The sequence below is a fragment of the Fistularia commersonii genome, chromosome 2, assembly GCF_037954325.1.
Source record: "Fistularia commersonii isolate RoL2024-O1a breed Wild chromosome 2, RoL_Fcom_v1.0, whole genome shotgun sequence".
Taxonomy (NCBI): domain Eukaryota; kingdom Metazoa; phylum Chordata; class Actinopteri; order Syngnathiformes; family Fistulariidae; genus Fistularia; species Fistularia commersonii.
Genome location: NC_141285.1, coordinates 20,657,787 through 20,680,319, shown reverse-complemented (window position 1 = coordinate 20,680,319; position 22,533 = coordinate 20,657,787). Strand labels below are relative to the sequence as shown.

Below are 22,533 nucleotides of genomic sequence, written 5' to 3'. Positions count from 1 at the left end.
TTCGAAACGTGCAACAATTCGCACTCTCATTCATAATCATATAAAGATATGTGACAATTCCCTCACTCATTCACATGCCGTACAGACGCATACAAGCATTCATTCACTCATTCATGTCATATATCAATGAACAATTCACTCACTTATTCACAGATAGATTTCAGATCTCATTCATTCTCATTTCTATGTCATGTAGAAATTTTTCACAATTCACTCACTCATTCATATGTCATATACAGCACTGTCTCAGAAAATTAGAATATTGTGATAAATTTCTTTATCTTCCGTAATGCAATAAAAAAAAAAAAAAAAAAACTTTTTCACCATGTTCTAATATTTTGAGATAGGATTTTTGAGCTTTCTTAAGTTGTAAGCCATAATCAGCAATATTAAAATAATAAAAGGCTTGCAATATTTCAGTTGATTTGAAATGAATCCAGAATGTATGACACTTTTGTTTTTGTCATTGCATTACAGAAGATAAAGAACTTTATCACAATATTCTAAATTTCTAAGACAGTCCTGTAGAGACAAACAACCATTCACACATCATGTAGAAATGTACAAGTATTCACGCTTTCACTGTCATTCATAGGTTAGATATAAATGAACACTAATTCACTCATTCATTCACGCGTCATACAGAAACGCATAACAATTCGCTACTATAATTCGTACTATATTTCACATACAACCGTTCACTCTTATCATTCATATGTCATAAAAAGATGTAAAACCATTTACTCACTTATTCACGCGTCTGTGATAACATGCACGCCCATTTCTGAGAGGTCTCCCTGTCAGAATCCTTGTCGTGAGGTGAAAATGCTCAAAACCGCTTCTTTTTATGAAAATAACTTTTTCATAAAAAGAAATGGCTAAAAGTGCGGTTTTGTGTTTATTTAAAAAAAAAAAAAAAAAAAAAAAAAGGATAGTCAAACCCGCCTGACTCGGATGCAGAAAAATCCATATCGGCGATGGGCTGTGTTTCATTAACCCCCCCAATGCAGACAGTGAGTCATATACATACTAAATCTACAAATACATGTGATTCATTATACACATCTTTTCCTAGAATTACATAAAATGCTATGATATCGTATGGAAAGAAAACAAAACGATGGAGGAAAAGGCACATTCCCGGAAAAAGTGGGGACCCCCCTCTTTCCCCCCCTTCCCTGCCCGCCATCGGAGAACCTTTAATCAGCATCAAGACCCTCACAGGTCGAGGTCCTGCGATGCAGCAAAGCAGGAAACGTTGACGCGCGCTTCAGGCAGAGGATCCCGCGGTTTTTTTACTATATCGTTTCATGTGTGTTCATGCGAACCGTTTAATGAGAACCGCCTGAAAATATTGGCCTTTAAAAAGCTTTTATTGATATCCCCGCTGAAAGCAGCCAACCGCGGCGCGAAGAAAGCTATCGTCCAATGACCGATTGCCCCGGTTGGAGGGGTCAGCGGGTTGAAAGTTACCTTTTTTCCCCCAAGAGGAACGTAATGACCCCGTTCCTCCGATGTGAAATAGGAGTTTATTGGTCGCGAGGAGCGTTTCTGCGACTGCGGTTAACCCCTCAACTCTGGGGAATACATTAGTCTGTCTACAGGAGCTGGAACTTCAGAGTGCGCACAAAAAGGAAGTGGGGAACTGCACTAAGTTGTTCCTGAAGAGAAAGAGAGACAGTGAAAGAAGCAGTCAAGGTCTGGAAAAACGGATCCATATGTCTGGAGGTTTGCGTGAGCTAATGAGCTAATGAGTGATCCTTGTGATGTGGCAGAGCTCGGTAAAGATAGAAGTCATCTCGCTCAGGTTTGTGACGGTCTCTCATTAAGATCATCATTTCTCTCGAAAAGTTTCCGTCGGGTTGTCTCGCAGTCTCACCTGAAAGTAAAAGAAGGCACCCTGGAGTAACTTTTTTTTTTTTTTTTTTTTGGGGCCCGGACATCAATTACCCCGAGTGCTTTACGTTGAAAAATGCAGTTTGTTTTTTTTTTTTTTTACCTGCTGCTCTAAATCCGTCTATCCTTACAGACCGAGTAGAAAAAAAGTACTGAACTTTGGCCGGAGTTGCACAAGTTTATTTTAACAGTCTCCCCGTTGCATTTGGGCCATAAAAAGTGCGGGACAACCTCGGAGATTTGGCCTGTTTCGCCTTCATGCGCATGTGAGCAAAAGTGTGAGACGAACGTAAAAGTACATGGTGAACCTCCTGCAGCTATTGTAGGAATATTACTAGGTTAGGAGGCCACGCCGTGTGACACGCTTCATATATATTTAGGTAAGAAACCAAACTGCATAATGGCCGCACCCACTGAATCACAGCCCACGGTACAGTTTTGTTGAAAAGTCATCAGCCCCTTTTGCTCTGTAGGAACTCTTTGCACTTTGGAGAACTTCTCAGGAACTCGGGTTATTGTTTTTTCGGTTAATTCGGAAATGGACTGTTTACGTTAGTTCCTAGAACTATTTTTGCTCCCGGGATTTAACTGCGATTCAATGGAAATTCGTAGGTCTTTGGCGGAACAAGAAAACAGCTAACCGATGACCTCACCGGTCACCAATTAGCTGTTTTCTTGCGACAAAATTGTCAGAACCAGTGAGAAAATGGACCAACTAGGGATTCCAAGCTCTTCTGGCTCACTATGCCAAAGAAGGGTTTCAATGGCTTGCAGTGAAATTTTCTCCAAAATAATATTAAAATTTCCTCCAAAATAAGCGCAGTTTGCTAACAGCGGGTGTTTTTCACACGGCGGATCAGCTCAGGGGGAAAATAAAATTCTTTGCCGTGGTTTGTTTTTTGAGAGCGACGCTTAAGGTGCACGTCGCAGACTTCACACTGTTCCCTAACGTCGTCCCGTGACTGTCTAAACTACAAATTAACCAGGAGGAGGTTAGTTTCTGAAACAAGCCTAGAAATTTTGTTAGAAAGCAGCTAACAACGCTACTAGGAAGCAAGAGAAATTAGCTTTAGCGGCAGCCACATTGTAAGATGTGCATCCTAAATTTTTTGCTAAAAACTCTCAGTAGGCCTTGCTAGCATGCATTCTCTGCAAGAGTATCGTATCCACCGCCGAGGATGATTTTGGGACTATCTACATGTGCGTCTGTGTTTATTCACTGCGAGCAAGGACGGGGTTCACGGCTGTGCGCGGTGAGATTCGCCTGCGTTTATCACGCTGTTTATCAGTAACATTGGTTAAACGTTTCCCCAGGAAATACTGCATTTCAGCAGAGGCCCCCAGACGAGAAGCCAAATCAGTTATTCGAATCAGCATGTGTGTGTGTTTGTGTGCACACGTATGCATGGATTTTAAGGCGGCTCATGGGAGGGACTTGGAGGACGCGCCGCGTTGCCAGTGGAAAGACGCCGCATCTGTCCTTTGGAGACGGACGAGGAAGGGGAAATGAATCAGATCCTCCTGACCCGTCTCTTCTCCTTCATCCCCGGTCCCTGTCACCAAAACAGTTCCCATACTTTGGGATGCATTTTGGTGGGAAACACACCAGTGAAAACATTCACACACTCCTGCCCTTCTGGGTCTTGACGCGCTCCACCTCGGCCCACTTCTTGGCCGAGGTTTTTGTGTTTTAATCCAGCTTAACAGGCGGCATAAAATTCAATTACCAGTCAATGATGTCACTTCGACTCAAGCCAGGGGGGAAAATAGAAGAGTGACTTAAGGGAAACTTTGACCGTGTTCGACTCCATGCGTTAAATCACAGAATGTTTCAGTTTATGCAAATGACCGGCGTTTGACTTTCTTCCATGATGTTTACACCCAGAACATGCTGGTTGGATTTGAAGTTACTCCGTTCCTTTTGTGGACGGAGTGGCGGTTTTTATTTCAATTGAGTTTGGCTTGACATTTCCAAAAATAGCAAATACCATAGGTCACTCGTCCGTAGAGGTTCTCAGTCATCCAGGTTAAGGTGAATTCTTGTCGACGAGAATCCAAAGGTCACTCACTCATTCATTCATCATCTATAAGGCTTATCCTGCATTCAGTGTCCCGCGGTTCCTGCTGTTGCTGGATGAGACATATGGGGACATATAACCATTCAGCGTTTCATTCGCACGACAAACAAGATGTAATAGTTGGAAATTTAAAGTGAACATCCTGCATGTTTTTGGACTGTTGGAGGAAATCGGAGAACCCAGAGGAACCCTACACAGGGAGATCATGGAGGCTCCACACAGAAAGGTCATCAGACCTTCTCGCTGTGAGTTGGAAGCGCTAACTGCGCATTTCTGCAACTTAGCTCACCCCGTTCTTCCTTTATATTTTGGAAAATGAGAATTTTCATCAAAACATATATCATATCTTTATTCGAAATTGATTATTCTTGAAAAGTTTACCCTAATAACATACGTTTCCCATTCTGAAAATGGGAGCCTTTTTGGGACTGTTGAGGTTTCTTTGTTTAGTTTTTAAATGAGACTCGATGGAGGACAGGAGACTGCTTCGTGGTTCTTGCGGAATCGGCCATTTAAAAGAAAAAAAAATCCCAACTGGGCTGGTTCATAACAGTAGGCTTGGTATTATTATCATTAGAAATAGATGCGGCTGTTCCGGGCGGTTGTTATATATTTTTCAACCACGACCGAAATTGAAAATGGCGAGCAAAATAAACCACGCCTTTTCTCAATAGACCCGAACGAACCGATACCCCTTTGTTACCGACAAAATCGGCTCCCGGCTTTTGGTGAAGCGAAACGTTCCCGGGTAAGCGTAACAAATAAAGATCAGCTCTGAACCAAGCCAAATAATGAATGGTCACAGAGTACAATAGTTGCCTTAGATATGTGAAACCTACAGCCGTTACTATTACTGACGCCTCACACCTCTTGTCCTGTTCGCGATCGCGCGCGCTGATTCAGCAAGGAGACGGAAAGGTCACCAATCCTCACTGAGAAATCCCCAGATTAAAATTGTAAAGACAAAATTATGAGGTAAAGACGGAGTTTGCGCCCTATAGGCAGACTCCCTCGTACAAATAAGCACTTAAGACCTCATCTCCTGTCATCATCAGGATCACGAGCGCTTCAAAGTTCTGCGGTGTCTCGCCAGGAACCGAGACTCTCTCGCGCCCTCGCCGCTCTCATGCGAAGCTGCATTAGGTGGGACGCATGGAACTCACATACACATGTTTGCTCTTATACGGGCTGAAACTTTTACCAACAACACATGGAAAGCATATTAGTTTCCAGACTGGTGTCAACAACACTGGCACGCCGGGACCAACAAGGATATGGTTTTGTTTTGTGTGTTTTGACCAAGTCCGTGTCGCCCACCGTGTGACGGATACCACTTGTGTCAGTTACAAACCCTCAAAATGATATCTGATCTGTTTTCTTTTGTGACCGAGCGTATATGTATGGGATTTCTTAGTGTGCGAGCAAATCCTAGGCTTGCAAACAAATGACCCGACCCCCCACCCTTAGTGGATCTCAGACTCGATGCTGCTATACATGCTGGATCGTGTCCCTGTTTCATCCACGCTACCCGCAAACCCTGGGGGGGCTTGAGCCCAGACGCCAATGACGGCGCGGCGCTCCGTCATTGGCGTCTGCACTTTGCTGAAGTTATGAATTTTGCACGGCGCACTCCATAAAACACCTTTCCTACTTTGAAGTCACCTATATGAAAGGAACAGCCGGGTGTAAGTCACTGCAGATGAGCTTGCAGACGTTAGCTAGCGCCCGACCGAAGTGGTGTATTTTGAAGTGTTGGGCCTTTATATCTAACTGGTGCTAAATACACTGCTCCAAAAAAATAAAGGGAACACTTAAAAAACACATCCTAGATCTAAATGAATGAAATATTCTTATGAAATACTTTGCTCTTTACACAGTTGAATGTGCTGACAACAAAATCACACAAAAATGATCAATGGAAATCAAATGTATTAACCCGTGGAGGTCTGGATTAGGAATCACACTCAAAATTAAAGTGTAAAAACACACTCCAGGCTGATCCAACTTTGATGTAATGTCCTTAAAACAAGTCAAAATGAATCTGTGTTGCTTCCTGAGTGGACACTATGATTTCACAGAAGTGTGATTGACTTGGAGTTACATTGTGTTGTTCAAGTGTTCCCTTTATTTTTTTGAGCAGTATATAAATTCATATAGGGGAATCTGACAGGGAACTGCCTTTGTCTTTCTGAGTTCATATTCGTGCCTGTGTTTTTATGGATGTGAGCATAAACCCCGGGAACTGCGAATGCCCCGGTCCATCTCAGTTTGACTGAAGTTTGCGCCCGGCCCTCCGCTCGTAAAACAGTAGTTAGCGTAATGGCTTTTAAATGGGCCCTCAAAACAACCAAGGGGGGTTGCGTGCGATGAGCGATGACTCTACAGCGCCGCTCTCCGGCCATTTCTAGGGCGATGTTTCGGTTCCCCGCCTATCCGTCCATCTGTCTCCAAGATGAGCTAGCTGTGACCAAATCTGCCTGCCTGCAGGAGGAAGGAAAAATTCAGCTCAGTGACAAAAGACATCGACGCCCACAGGGCCGTTTCATCAGATGACCGTCTTTTATTTGCTGTTATCTGAAACAACCCATTAGAAAACATGGTTTGGGAGTTTGCAAAAAATCCCTTGGAGGTATTGAATAATTACCACCATGCAATATTGATATATTTCTGTCATTTCACATTTCACTCTTTTCCAGCCCAGTGTAGAAACATCACGGTATTTTACCATCTAACCATCCTGGAAAAAAAAACATAATTCAGAGTCGGAGGAGGCCTTGTTATACCTCAAAAAGAAAATATAAAGGATCATCTTTCTGACATTAACACTTTTGGTTACCTCTGGGAAGAGCTTGGCTGATACTGGAGCTCATTGGAACATGAATCTATATATTTAAGTCCCGTTCAATGTTGTGATGCCAGAACTATTTTCAACATGTGATTCTGTCGAGCGCTCTGTAACGACAAGTAACAGGACCAGACATTGTAGGAACATCAGGAAGACATTATTCGGTCATTTTCTATACCGCTTATTCCGCGCTCGGGGTCGCAGAGTTGCTGGAGCCTTTCGCGGTCATCATTGGGTGAGAGGAGGGGTTCGCCGTGGACCGATTGCCTGTTGATTGCATGGTTTTGGGGTCCCCAACCTTTTTCCTGCGAGGGCCAAATAACTTTTCCCTTTCCTGACGGGGGGGTTTGTAACAAAAAGTGTGACGATCGGAGAGCTGTCTAAACATAAACATTTATTGTTTTCCAGAAAGCCCCACATAATCAAAAATTGACCCTTTCTGGGATCAGAAAAAAAAATCAGAAAATAGATAATAACATTATTAATGAATAACGTCTTTGTCTCATCTCTTGACAGATGGGACAAACAGCCTTTTCTTTGAATTGAACAAAAAAAATAATCATTTTTCACTGCAGGTTAAATACTCTGCATTCTGAATCTATTTCTCTATTATCTAATCTTTTCGCCATTATTCTGTGTTATTTGACAGGAATGTGTCAAGGGTTTTTTTTTTTTTTTTTAAAGGAAGGGGTTTCAAATAGGGTGGAATAGATGGTTACGTTCTATGCATGTACAAGTTACGATTACGTGGCCAGAATGAAAAAGAAATATTCATAATGCATCTCTGGTATTTGGGCCGTAGTTTGGGGACCACCGATCTAGAGACATACAACCATTCACTCCGTCATACACGTCACACAGAGACATGCCAATATTTATTCTCTTGTCTGTGGAGGTTCTCGGTCGTCCAGGTCAAAGGACGTTTCATGTGATCCTCCTTTTGATGGGGTAAAAAAAAAAGAATGTGGAGGCGGTAGTTCATTAGGGACCTTCTCTGAACCCCCACTTGTTTGCAGTGGAGGGGACAGAACAGACGGTCAGATGAGGTTGGACAGGTCTGTGTAGGTTCTATGTTCATGGTGAATTTATGTCAAAATCTTCCTGTCGTGGCAACCGGACTTGTATTTCTTACATGAAGATGTTTCACCCCTCATCTGAGAGGCTTCTTTAGTTCTAATGGCCTGTGGTAAGTTTCCAAATATAAGGGTTCGGGTGGGTCTTGGTTACGATGGCTTGTTGTGCAAATGGAAGAATTGATCAGCAGAAACTCTGTCGAAGGGGGATGTGATGCTAATGTGGGTGTCGGTAGGTGGGAATTAAAGGTACAACTTTTGGGAATTTACCTGGATTAGGTAGTTACCAAGGGCTATTTCCAGGAAAGATAACTTCATCTGAGCCTCTGTCCATGTGATCCAACAGGTTCCACACTCTCAGAAGATTGGCTTGACCTTTTCAGAGTGTAATCCAGGTAAATCCCCAAAAGTGGTACCTTTGTTCCAACTTAACACCCCATAGCATAACAACCTAGTTTCTGCAAATCAACTCTCCCAATTGCATAACAAGCCCTCCTAATTTAGATCCGCCCCCAAATCTGGCAGTTATATATTCGGAAACTCCCCACAGGCCATTAGAACTGAAGAAACCTCTCGGACGAGGGGCGAAACGTCTCCAAGTGAAGAAATTCAAATCCAGTTGCCACGACAAGAAAATTTTGAAGATTTTTCTCTCTCTCTCATTCACATACAGACAGACAACCATTCACTCACTCATCCACACGTCTGGGAAATTTAGGATCTCCGGTTACTTATTCTGCATGTTTTTGGAGTGTGGTTGGAAACCGGAGAACCCGAAGGAATCCCGGCCAGACCAGCTAGGGAACGTGGAGACTCCACACAGAAAGGCCCTCCATGTCAGAATCAAACCAGAAACCTTCTTGCTGGGAGGCTAAACCGCTGCGCCGTTCACCATAGATTTCAGTTAGAAATGAAAATCAAATGACCCCACAACCTTAATTCAATCAATTATCCACTTCTGAATACTCGTTGCTCAACTCTACGCCCACCGGGAAAGGGGAACGCGCTAATCACATCTCTCTCTTGTCAGAAACCCACACGGAGATTTAAACCAGGCTCATATTGTCCTACATTCTGAGCCGATCGATTTGTCCTCAGATTTACTTTTTATTTAAAATCTCTCCCCCGAGTCCAAAAAAAAAACGTTGCCGCGGCCAACGAGTTTGAACGATTCAAATTAAAGATGACATGGTGGGACACTTGCATTTAAGATTTGTTTTGTCTATGAAAGGAAAAGGTTCCTGTTTTCACTTAGCCTGACTAAGGTGTAATTATACGCTCCACCTGAATAAGGGGGGGGAGCGGCGTTTGAGTTCACACCGCAATGATGAAGGGTCCTTTTTTTTTTTTTTTTTTTTCTGGTTCCCATGTTGCAATGAATTCATAAGCAGATGCTCGCCAGCAAATTTGTCTTTTTAAAGTGAGTTCATAACTTATCTCTCTCCCGTCCCCCGAGGGCCCCAGAAACGTAACTCAAATCAGCTTCCCTCTGACATCTGACTATTTTAATAGCGCTTCAGCTAGTATGGTTTAAATATATAGTTTGTTCCCGAGCAGCATTTTGGGCTTTGAGAACAAAAAGGAAAAAGATTTTTTTTTTTTTTTTTTTTTTTCACCATGAGGTTATTTCTGCCTGCTTAAGCTCCATCTGTTCATGTATATAAACAGAAAACTGGACTTGAGTCATTCCTCTCACATTCTCCGACTCTCTCCCGGCGGTTTGCGGTATTTGTTGTTCCCATATCCCACCTTGCCTCCTTTCCTTGAAGTGCGGCTGTCGTGCACGGCGGCGAAGTAACGCAGTGTCACATCCTTCCTTTTGAAATAGCAGTCTGAGTCACCTTGGTGGTCGGGGAGGGGAAGGAAACTGAGGGGTCGGACTCTCTTGGCGAGATGATTTTTTTCCACAAGTCATTCCCAGTTTGCTGACTAATGGCGGTAAGTAAGTGATATGTGTGCTATGGGTTTTAAAAAAAAAAGTTTTAGCAGCCTGCGTGTTCAGCGTTTGCTCCACTTTCACGCCTCGCTGCCGGGTTTTTCTGAATGCGTCGAGATTTTACGTGGGCGCGCCGGACTCGGAGGAGCCCTCTCTGCGGAAGCGCTGTGTCGCCGCATTTGTTAAAAAGCGCTTTTGGACACGTTGTAATTACGCTGGTCTTAAAACTAAACAAAACTACAACGTTGCAATTTCGAAGGGGACGAGGTTTCTTCGGTGTCTGTCTCTGCGACGACAACGGGACGGCCGACTGTTGCAAGCGATGGTGTCCAAGACCAGCACGTCTTGGCAGCGATTCCGTCCACCTGATGGCCTCCCAGCCGCGGTTGTTCCCCCTCGCTTCCTCTCCCCATCTGGTTATTCTGTTATCTTGTATCGAATGGCGGGGCTTAGGGGGGGGGATTGGCTCATATAACACGACTCCTGTGTCAGACATCGGTCTGTGTCAGCGCACGTCGGATAAATATCCCTGTTTGTGTGCCATATTTGCTTTGAACAAATGAATCACGTTCCAATCAACCTAGTTTTGGGTGTGATTCGTGTTACTGCTTGTGGAGTTGAAGTGGAAAGTGGAGTAGTAGTTTATGATCATCGTATCCTATAAATACCTCCATCTCAAAGACTGCATTACCCATATGGCTCAAAGATGGACATCTCATGAATGTAACTCTCCCTGTTTTGTGGTGAACTCACTTTTTTATTTCCTTCATACAACTAATTTTAAAAATATTTTTAATAATTAAAACATATTTGAAACTATTTTTATAAATATTATTTATTATTTTTTATAACAATTTTCCTAACAATTTAATGAAATTATGTTATTTTCATTGTAATTTTTATGAATGAGAATAATTGTATTTTGAAAAATGTCGTTTCTTACTTAATGATGGAGATTTCTAATGAAGGTGATATTTTTTCATTATTTTGGTTTTTTTTTTGGAACATGATCTATTTTTCAATTTTTTTTCAAATTCTTTTGATTTTACTCAATTCGTGTTATTACCTTGATAACTCCTACACCACACTTCGTGATTATTTCTTGACCAGTAAATTCAATTTATGCAATTTATTTGGTGGTTTTTTGTTTTTTTTTTTTTTTTTCAAAAATTATGGCTGAAGGGACTATTTCTTAGCATCTTTACATCTTATAAGACTTCTAAAAGTTATCTCTTCAGCCCTCAGTCTGTGTTGCGATACTTTCAGAATCCTTAGCCGACCCTGCTGCAGTGTGATTGTTGAATGCCATGAAGGACCACGTCTGTTTGGATTATGAAACATAAACTTTATACATACAGCGAAGACACTTTCCTTAAATAGATAACTATCATAAAATTAAATCTGAACCAATTATGGTATACGAAAACTCTTCTGCAGGCTTTTCATTATAAGCCCAGGATATATAAGGGCCATTCTGTTTAGTATACCAAGTACTTAAAAGGGGATTTAAAAACAGGCGCTGCGTGGTTTAGAGACAGGGACACTGTGGGGAAGACAGGAAGCAGAACTGGAGGCTGGAGAGGAAGATTTTGAGGTTCTCTTTGGGAGTGACGAGGATGGATAGGATCGGGAAGTAGTCCATCAGAAGCTCGGCACATATTAGATATTTGGGAGATAAGGTTGGAGAAGCCAGACTGAGATGGTTGGGTCATGTATAGAGGAGGGATAGTGAATTTATTGGAAGGATGCCGGGGCTGGAACCGCCCGGCAGGAGGCCTGGAGGAAGACCAATAATTTATGGACGTAGGACATGAGGTTAGTTGGTGTGTGAGAAGAGGATACAGAGAACTGGGTTAGATGGGGGGGGGTTTATTTGCTGCGGCGTCCCCTGAAGGGAGTAGCTGAGGAGAAAAGATGAAGACCTTGTGTCTCAGAGGGAGAATTTTTCTGAAAGGGAATATCCAGAAAATCATGGGATTTGGAAATGTCCAAGTCTTCACCCGTATGGTTCCCATAAATGGCTTTGGTTGTGCATGTTTTCAATGCCGTCTGGGATACCTTGAAGCCTCTTTGCCCCATTTTTATCCCTACCCAAACAGAGGCGCAAAAGAGAGGCGCGTCTTTTTCTTTTCCTTTTTTTGCTTTAAAGGCATCGGGCACCTTCACGTTGATGCGACCAAGTGCCGCCTTTGACCAGCGGCGGTGGATTTTCCTCGAAAAAGGAAGGTATTATTGCAGATGGATAAATATATCTCAGTTTTTGACGTCTCCATCTGAAGAAGTGAAGTCTCGTTTGTTTCCACCGCCTTCTGTAACAGAGCCGGTCATTATTTACCTACACCGGCCTATTTTGGAACATTTGGCACATATACGCCATTAGGATTAATTTGTGTGTGAGAGGCTACACATTCAGTCCAACAAATAAACCTTTGATCTGAGTTTTGCTGTTCGACTTGTTTGGTTTAAATGCCACATACGCCTCCTGTGGAAAGGAAAAAAAAAAAAAAGAGTCTTTCGTGTGGGTGCCTCGCCGTGGAGGGAACTGTTTCGAAGGCCCGCGAATTGGTGATAATTATTTTTCCGGCTTTCCTCTCACAAACAAAACATGGTCATTAGTAGTCTGTAAAGCTTGCTCGAAACGTTTTCCGTTGAGATGACATTTCGAGCTTTTCGTGTTACGTTTGATATCCATCGGCTTTACAGTAACGCACTAAAATTCAGACGATGTGATCTCGATTCAAAGAGCAAAACATTTAAAGTATTCAGTGTTTGTCATGAGATAATATATGCATAGATGAAGAACCATGCCCCGGGGACGTGGGGGGGGGGGGGGGGGTTACGTTTTCTTTACACCATCTAACGCGGTTAGATAGAATATTAGCAGCCAAAAAGTGTCTCGTGTGAATGTTAGTGTTCGCAGAAGACAGTGGATTGGCGTTGACAACATCAACATCGATATTCTAAATCAAATGGCTGAAGGAAGACATCCTGTCGAACCACATTCAACTGGAAAATCAATGTGGTGAAATCCATGCTTGGTTCCCGCTGGGAATGATTTCTCAAGAAACTGAAGTGATAGATGTATCAATGTTTGTGTTTTCTTTGACATGCACATGATACAAACGGTAGAGCCTTAGTTCACGAATTAATTATGAACAAATAGGCTGCGAAAAAGCCTCGGTGCGTGAACGGACAAACAATCAAACTCATGGGATTTTCATGTTGTGGCATTGTAGCATAGCGGCCTAGCGGCAGTCGTGCGTGATACTCCGCGTTGTTTACATTGTTCATCCTTGTGTCCTCTTGTTATAATGCTTTTTTGTGCTTTTTTTCAGTAAGTTACCCCTTCATTATGGCTTCCAAAAAAGTCGAGTGCTTGTGCTTGTGGTGTTAAGAAGAAGATAAAAAGTTCAGTCGATCTGAATGAGGAAATAATGGTTAAATGTGGGAGTGGTGGTCACGTTGCAGATCTTTCCAAGCACTAGGACATAGCTAAGTCAACTATCTGTATAATCCTGAAAAACAACAATGCGCTTAAGATGTGGCTAAAGGGGCAACTACATTAATGAAGCAAAGTAATTGTTGGTTTGGCTTAATGGAAAAACTACTTGCTGGAGATAGCGATTAGTGAAAGAAACACAGAGTACAAGTGCTGGCAAGAAGAGAAAGAACACCAGAAATACACCAATAATTAATGTTATCTTTAATTCCTTTCTGTATTTTTGCTACAAATAACCCCATAAAAAGATTTCGAAAGAGTGCAGTTTGTTTTTGGGATGGAGAACGGATCAATGGGGTTCACATTGATTCAAATGGGAAATATTGATTCAGTTCGCGATCATTTTGGTTAGCGAACATTTCCGTTTGCGAACAGAAACAAAGAACAAATTAAATTTGTGAGCAGAGGTTCTACTGTATATGGAGCAGGTCGAAAGGTCCCTCAACAAACAACTAACACATCAGTCGGTGTTGAAGATTAACTCCTAGATTCTTAATTAATTATCATTTCGGGTCGGGGCCGGATCAAAAAAATATTAGAATGAATTAGAAACAGTGTAATAAATTCATGAATCCGATTTAATTGCACTTTGACACAATACAAAATAAATGTAAGCTCGTTTAATGAATCAATCAACATACAACGCAGCGCTAATGTTAATGTTTCTCAACCTGTGCACTCATACAAAGCTAACGCTACCGACTAGCACGCTAACTCCAATGTGTTTGGTGTTGAGGTGGTAACAGAGGGTGGCGGCGCTCCTGTGGTCAAAAAACGATAACGCAAACTCAATGTGAAGTCCAAAGAACGGCAAATTTTGTCAATATTTAAATTTACCATCGACCGGCGTTGACTTATCCGCCTCGTCCATCATGCTAACCGCCCTGTACGTCAGTCTGCTCTGTCCCCCTGGAACTGCTGCACTGAGAAATGTTCTGCTTTGCAAATTAAAGGTGAAATAACATTTTTTTTCTATGATTAATTGATTAATATTAAAGTCTGAGCCCTATTCTTGATATGAGTAAGAATTCTAATTTGCAACAAGATTTTTTTCTTGACTTTTACCATCTCCCTGTCCCCTATGAGCACTTTCCGTGTCAACTAATGAAATGTCATGCTGCGATAAAAGGTTAATCCGTATCAAATCAATGGATATTTCTCCCCACACATAAATTATATGAACGACTTATTGCCACGCTTGTGCTGGATACACACCTAAAAAGTGCAATCAAAATTGCTAATTTAGCCATCCTTCTCCAGGTTGTAGGCTATGGGGCAAGAAATGATGTCCAGTGCTGCACAATTTTTCTTACACATTAAGTCCAGGAGTGCTATTACAATGCAATTAACATCAGTGGGGTTTTGCATCTGGTTCTCCAGCTCATCAAGTTAAAATATCTTCCTCTGCAGACCAAGCTTCCCGTTCTGTTGCTGGGACGATCGTCAGACCTGAGGCCGGGCGAGTTTGTGGTGGCTATCGGTAGCCCCTTCTCTCTGCAAAACACGGTTACCACAGGAATCGTCAGCACCACGCAGCGAGGGGGCAGGGAGCTGGGCCTCCGCAACTCCGACATGGACTACATCCAGACGGATGCCATCATCAATGTAAGCGGACACGGCGGTTCTTAAAAAAATATATCATCTAAACCACTCTAACTGCACATTTTGGTGTTATTTAGCATGAAATCCATCAATCATGGTTTGGATGACATACCTAACATTCAACATCTGTTTATTTTAACAATATAAGTCTACAGCTACACACAGGAGTGTGTTTACGCTGTGTGGTATTTTAATCCAACTTCGGAAAATCTTACACTTGTTTGATAGATTGAAGTGCACATTTGATGGATTTAAGTAAAAGTACATTTTTTATTGTTAGATTTAACTCATTTTATTTATTTTCTTTCATAGTACGGCAACTCTGGAGGCCCTCTGGTAAACCTGGTAAGAAATTTTTCCTGATATTAGTCGCTGATTGTAACATTTTCATCTCCTGGGTTTGACAGCAAGGTGCTAAGTGAGGGTTTGTCATATTTCAGGATGGCGAGGTGATCGGGATCAACACGTTAAAAGTGACGGCGGGCATTTCCTTCGCCATACCCTCGGACAAGATTCGACAGTTCCTGGCCGAGTCGTACGACCGGCAGTCCAGAGGTACGGGAGGGCCTTTGCGCTTTTGGGCGTAAACATGGCAGCGATTGTTGTTTTTCCACCTCCGTCTGCTCTCCTCTGATATACTGACCTTATTAGTCAGCGTCCAGAGTGATCTAAAATCATGCTGGCATCGAAAATAAACTACAAAGACGAAAGCTCCAATATGTCAGGTTGTTTTTTTTTTATAGCGTTACTTATCGCGCTTTATGGATTGAAGCCTTTTGGAACAGTATGCGGCGCGCTGGTCTTTCTGCCAACTTGGCTCTCCTATCTGATTTGACTTTATGATAAATGAACTCCATAGCGAGTCTTGTGATTTAAGATGGATCGCATAGAAGACAGGTGTCAAACTCTACTGCATCAGGGGTCACCCAGAAATGATTTCTCATGTGATTTTATGGTTATTTTGTAAGAAAAATGTACATATATTCACCCTTATTCTTTTGGAAATGTGCAAAAAATTGGGAATTTACAGATTCCCTTTGGTGGATTTGAGCTATTTGAGCTCATATTATAATGTTTTCTAAATCTAACAAAGAATTTTTCCCCCCCGAGCCAATTGCGAGAACTTATTTTCCTTCCCTGTGCTGTTGGGAATCCATGAAGTCCCTCCGGGCCATTTCAGGATTATTTTTATTTGACATTTCCAGTGACAGCCATGTTTCCGCAGAACTGTGGGATATAGACAGAAATTCTCTCCTCGTTTTTTTTTTCCTGCAATGACAAACCCTGTTTAGCTAAGTTGTGACACTTTATTATGTTTGTGTTTAAATAGATTATAAAGCCTCTGCCTCAACTTGCTTACCTCAGCTTGATTTATTTAATTTCCATCATATAGTTTCAGTTACTTCGTATTGATATGGCTTGTGTTTGACACACGTGATGCGGAAAGTCAATTATTGCGCTTCACGTGCGAAGCAAAAGCCTGACCAATGTTGTGATGGTGTCACTCGCGTTTTTTTTTATTAATTGAAAATTCCAAAATGAAGCCTGGAGAGAATAATCAATTCGATTTTGTTATTGTCCGTCTACAGGAAGGGCAGCCGCTAAGAAGAAGTACATCGGTGTCAGAATGATGACTCTCACTGCGACGTAAGACGCATACTTTCATCCACATCATCATCCGATGCGTGAAAGTTATCAAATGTCTTAGCTTGAGTTCATATCTAACTGCAACTTTTTTTGGCTACATTTTCTTCCTGAACTTGTAGACTAGCCAAAGAGCTGAAGACCCGGCACCGCGACTTTCCCGACATTACCTCCGGCGCTTATGTTATGGAAGTCATTGCAAAGACACCAGCTGCAATGTAAGAATATTTTCCCTCAGAGCTGCCAAGCGATTAAATTATCACATGACGTTCGGCGCGTGAAATGTTAGTTGCCTTTTGTTTTTCGCGCTGCAGCGCAACCCCCTCTTAGTCTGCACACACATTATATTTCCTATGTTTTTTTTTTTTTTCCCTTTACAGCCATGTACACGCACACACACACACAAACAGACACACACCAAACTTAGAAGAACATAAAATTCATGGCGCACTCCGCTGAGCCTGGAGTGCCTGGCCTTCTAAAATATCCCCTCCTCCCACAATCACAGTTCACTCCAATCAGCCTCCACCACAGCTCCGGCAGAGAGGGGGCTTAGGAGACGCTGAGGTCAGCTATTTTTCTTCAAAACCTCACGAAGGAAGGTTACTAGCTGCGCTGTGTTTTTCCTGTGCCCGCTCACCCTGCCTACATGGGCCCAGTCTCCCTTACAAGGCCTTGTCAGGATTTACTCATTGTTTAAATAACCCTGCTTTCTGCATAATAACATTTCTGCGGCTCCTTTTTTTAGATTTTGCGGCGCATCGCACCGTAGGCTGCACTTTCATGTTCCGGGTTTACGGCCCTCGGGAAAGCAGGACTCTGCCACGGAGAGGCTTCAATTTACTTTGTCGGAGGTGTCGGAGTGCAGCTGGGTGTGATGGGGAGTTAGCGCTAAGCTTAACCCGAGCCAACGGCCGCTGTGCGTGCAGGCGGCGTGCGGCGTTTGCATGACGACCCTGCCGCATCGAGCGCTTATAATATGCCGGACGCGATCTTAGGTTGTTTCAAAGTTCATCATCCGTCAGGGATGTATGTTTTCTTCCCCAGCGTGATTTTCTGACCCCACCATTATTATTCTCTTTATTAACTAAACAGGAGTTCTCTCCGAAATTAGGTTGTTAAGGTATACGGAAGTTCCCTTTCAGATGGATTCATAGCTGCGGTCTGTAATAGCATTGCAACGGAACCATTAGCATAATCCTATACATTATACACAAACAGAGGATCATAAAGCACGGTGTTTCACTAAATAATTAAATTTTATGAATCATATAACAAACCAATCCTTACCGAGGGGCTCATGAACAGCATGCTGATTAGCTGAACACAGCAGTATGACTTGTATCAGCCCGTGCACGGGTAGGTAATACAAGTTAACATAATGTTAGCATTCAACTTCGACAATAAACATAATTAAACTCACCTTCTGTCATTCACACAATGGAATAAATCAAGGACACCAGGTGAATGGGAAGAAAGGTGAAAAAAAAAGCTTGTGCTGTATCGTACGCAGGTGTAATGCATTGGATTAACTGCAGTGCATTCAGGAGCGTACGATCTATAAGAACTTAACAATAAACAACAAACTGAACGGTATCAGTTCAGCAACAGTTAAATATGCATAAACACAGTGGGGTTTCTAACATTAACTTTCTTTGAACAGATGTCAGTTTTGCGCTCAACTGCCCTCATAAACGTGTCGCCTTGATTAAGGTAGAAGGTGATATCTTTGTTAAATCTACGCACGAGAGGGTGCGAGGGACTGTGAGGAATTAAAGCCTGAAACCATTTTACAACCTCAAGCGTTTATTTCCAGTATGAAGAGGAAATGCCGGCAAAACAGCCAATTTATAATGAGCGGTTGTGGCAAAAAATATTGCTTAGAGTTTTTATTTGGGTTTTGTCTGAGTGTGCAAACCTCACAAGCGCTGGTTGTTGATTTAAAATATATATGGAGGAAAAGGGGGATCACTTTCCTTGAGTGTACATACTGTAAAAGCTTTATGGCATTTCTTATTCACACTTGTGGTGAACCGTGACCTTCCAGCGTTGCCCACCCACCACCCACTGGGCCACTGAGCCATCTGTGGACTCTCAGTGCCTGAAAACAAAAAAAAAATCTGACACTTCCAATAATAAAGGACCCGTTAACATCATTCGCCGATTTTAAAAATGTTCCCAAGAGTTTCTGAAATGAAGCCACCGGCCTCGAAAATTACCCTCGTAAATCTGAAACAGTGCTCTCCCCAGGAGTTGTGATATTATTCGCTGCTGTTAACTGATTAGCCGCTATTCTTTTCCCATTGCTGTGGATAAACCCGCCGTAAAGTCATTGTTATCAGAGCCCTGTCGTCCATTTGCGGAATCTGATCGTTTGGTTTTTAACTTCTGAAATGAATCTTGTTAAAGTAGCGTCGGGTTGCTTCTCATCAAAATCCTGAATGCGTAATAAAAAACAGCCTTCGCCATTCCAGCGCGCTCAGATTTTATATTGCGATGCAGAACTAGAAATAAACCGGAGAGAAAGGGAGTCGCTATCGCACAGAAACACTCCGAGAAGTCAGTGATATACAAGCAGTCGTGTAAAAACACATGGAGTACACCACAGATGTAAACTCTCACTACAAGGATTTCGTTTTTAAAAGAAGGCAAATGATTTCCAAACTTCCCAGCTGTCGTTTGCCTGCAAAAGCCAAATCTCACACGCTCATTTTGTAGAATTCGATTTTCCTTAAAAAAAAAACAGTTGCTTCTGCAGACCGCGAAAACTAAACCTTTTCAATCGCGCGATCGCCCCTTTCTTCCCACAATCCCAACAGTCGGTCAATTGAAGACTCCAAATTTGCCAGAAGGCGTGAATGAGAGAGCGAAACGGTCGTACGTCGGGGACCCCGCCTCTCGCCCAATGACAGCTGGGATCGGTTCCAGACGACCCGAGACCCCAAGACCAGGATAAGCCGTATAGTTAATGAATGACTGAGTGAACTCAAAGTTGTTCTTACACGCCCGACTCCGAAGTTCCAATCGCACCTTCTGCTGTTTCAATTCCAGGGCATTTTTTTGGACCATCTACTGTCCGTGTTCCCAGAAATGGCGTTCCGTGGGTGAAGTAACGTCTGCGTGCGTGATGCTAACCCCGTGTGTTGTTTCTTCCAGTGGCGGACTCAAAGAGCATGATGTCATCATCTCAATCAACGGCCAAAGGATAACTTCGGCGGCCGACGTCAGCAGCGCCATCAAAAGGGACGGCAACCTGAGGGTGGTTGTGCGCCGAGGGAATGAGGACGCGATCCTCACTATCGTCCCTGTGGAGATTGACCCTTGACCTGTCCAAATTTCACAGCACAGCTGGAACTAGGTTTTTACTTATTAACAGTGGATGTAATATCAGAGGGGGAGGGGGATGCAAGTGACGTGACACATAATTCTCCTGCGGCTAGCAGCCAATGAGGCTGCACATCCAGGAAAATTCCAGTTTGGTCAAGAAAGGAGCGGCTGCAGGGACGCTCTAGTGGCAGTACTGTACTTTTCTTTCCGCGCGTCTTCTCACACTCAGCCTTCAATGCTTCGATCGATGCTACTACTGTTTGGTCGCAAACACAAGACGCTGATTATCGGCAAACCGCTTTCTCCTGTTTTGGGTCTTTTTCTAATATGAGCTTCAGGTCCTCCCGTCTCCAAATGTAAGTGATTTGGAGACTCGCGGGACCCGACCTTATTTGTATAATTGTATTTTTAAGCTCCTTTTTAAAGTACTGTAGAATGTTTGTTTTTGTTTTGTTTTTTTTTTTTTTTTGGTTTGTTTATTAAGTGATGTATACAAAGAAGAAATTAAATGGTTTACCTTACGTTTGTTTTAACACCCCAGTGCTGGTTTTCTCATTTTCATTTCATTGCTTATCCGACACGTACATAATCACACGTGTACTGGGATGGAGTGCGCCCTGGTTGACTTTATGATATTTTCTCTGCGCGAGTTGAGTGTTTGTTTAACCATCGCTCACGCTCATGCATGCACACAAAAGGGATGTAAAACCCGCTGGGATCTGGTTTGAATTTTGACTTTGTTTTCTTTATACGGGCTTGATATTGGTGTGGCGTGATCGTTGGGCAAGGGGCTCTGCAGGCTGACCTCAGACGGGAGAAGGAGCCAAACAGCGGGCCGACACGGAATGCTGAGGCTGCTACATAAACTTTGAGATACAGGATTTTCAACAAAGCCTATGCAGTTTTATTATTATCAGGCGGGGGATAAAACAGCCTCCAGCTATGTTCGAATGTATCCTGTCGAAATGTTAAAATACAATTACGCAGCTTAAAAGAAAGAGAAAAGATCATTTTCCTATTCAGTAGTATGGCTGCTATTTTTTTGTAACCTTTGAATCGCAGACCATCCCTCTAATAACCAATGGATCCTCTTTTTTTCCATCCCGTTGCACCACATGGAGAATACATTACAGAAAATATGTTTTCCCGTGATACCACAGGCATGTACTATAATCATGCATAATCTTAAGCATACAGGGGCATTTAAAGATAATTTGCACTGATTCTGTGAAAAATATTAACGGTAAAAGGTAAAATGTGCAATTTATATTTGAAAAAAAAAAAGCACTGAGACAAAAGGCGATGGGAAATGTTGCTGCCATCTCATGGCTCATTTTCAAAATTGCAACAAGGTGCTCATCGCTGAAAAACAGATGCACATCATGGAGCCGACTGCTCTGTTTTGACTTTGCTGTGTTTTACACAAAGACACCAATCACATTTTCCAAAAACAGTAAAAAAAAAAAAAAAAAAGTACTGGACTCGAGTGTGAAGCCTACTCAGGAATCAAGTCTTCACCTGCCATCAATCATTTAAAGCATCACATGGAGCTATTAATCATTTTGAAAATATATTGAAAAAAAAAGTGTCAGTAGGTCTGGTATTCATTTTGTTTTCGGACGCTATCAATCTACAACTAAAACAAAGCAAACGGAAAATACTGTCAAGGGAAAAAAAAAAAAAAAACGGCACATTCCTTGGGAAATAAAAATAGCTTGCTCCATGTTTGACTCCATCCATTATGTCAAAAGTGTCCCAAAGCCCCGTCTTTATGAGGACCCTTGATAGTTTGAAGAGGGCGGTTTGATTGCCTGCCCGACTTGAGTAATGGCCTTTTCAGAATCGGCCACTTTCACCCAGTCAAACTAACAACACACCCTCCATTCACGAGCACCGACAAGTGATAGTGGTTGCAATACTAATCAAGGAATAATCCTTTTAACTGGGATGTTTCATGATCTGTGTCCAATTTTTCTGAGTCAGAATCCTCATTTTTGAAAATGAGCGAGAAATTGCTTTTTTTTTTTTTTTTTGCGCATACTCTGTCCCACAAATGTATGTGTTGTCTTAACAGTGACTGAATAAAACTGTGCTAATGTAACTTTTTTAATGCATGAAACTGTGGGACATAATAATTTATTTTATATTTTTTTTACAATACACCATGTAGAAAAATAAAAATCTTTGACCTAAACAAAAAAGAAAAAAGTTAGTTAGAAAATCAGGGATATTTATGGATAACAATATCCAAGATGACACAATGGAAGTCTGTCACTGTCTTGTACTGTCACTGTTGGTTTGATATTTAAACTCTCAAAGAAAAAAACTAAACCAAAACAACTATTTACACTTGAAATGCCACTAGAGGTGTTTTGTTCTCTCTCATTTGAGTAAACAGAGGCCAAACAACCAAGATTACAGACTCAACGTTGTTATGCATTTTAAGTTGATCCCTTTAGTGCCCCAACATTTAAGTCCTGTGTAAATAAGAACCCCTCCTTCACTTTTTTGTCCTCCATTTGACAAATGACCTGAGGGCATATAAATGCAGGTTATATATTGCTCCAGTGCCCGTGATCCCTAGAATAAGTGCTTATTTCATATTTTTGATTAGCTCCGAAACATCGGGCGAA

General features: G+C 42.2%; 1 protein-coding gene across 1 annotated transcript in view; it reads left to right on the top strand.

Moving 5' to 3' along the window:
* The window catches only part of LOC147236677 (serine protease HTRA1B-like), a 33,398-nt gene extending 12,977 nt beyond the window's left edge, over window positions 1-20,421 (top strand). Inside the window, exons 4-9 of the mRNA XM_086172157.1 lie at window positions 14,738-14,932; window positions 15,242-15,274; window positions 15,370-15,484; window positions 16,519-16,576; window positions 16,696-16,791; window positions 19,730-20,421. Of these exons, the coding sequence (XP_086028283.1) occupies window positions 14,738-14,932; window positions 15,242-15,274; window positions 15,370-15,484; window positions 16,519-16,576; window positions 16,696-16,791; window positions 19,730-19,898 (666 nt within the window). The 3' untranslated portion in view covers window positions 19,899-20,421. The remainder of the gene's footprint in view (window positions 1-14,737; window positions 14,933-15,241; window positions 15,275-15,369; window positions 15,485-16,518; window positions 16,577-16,695; window positions 16,792-19,729) is intronic.
* The last annotated feature ends 2,112 nt before the right edge of the window (window positions 20,422-22,533 follow it).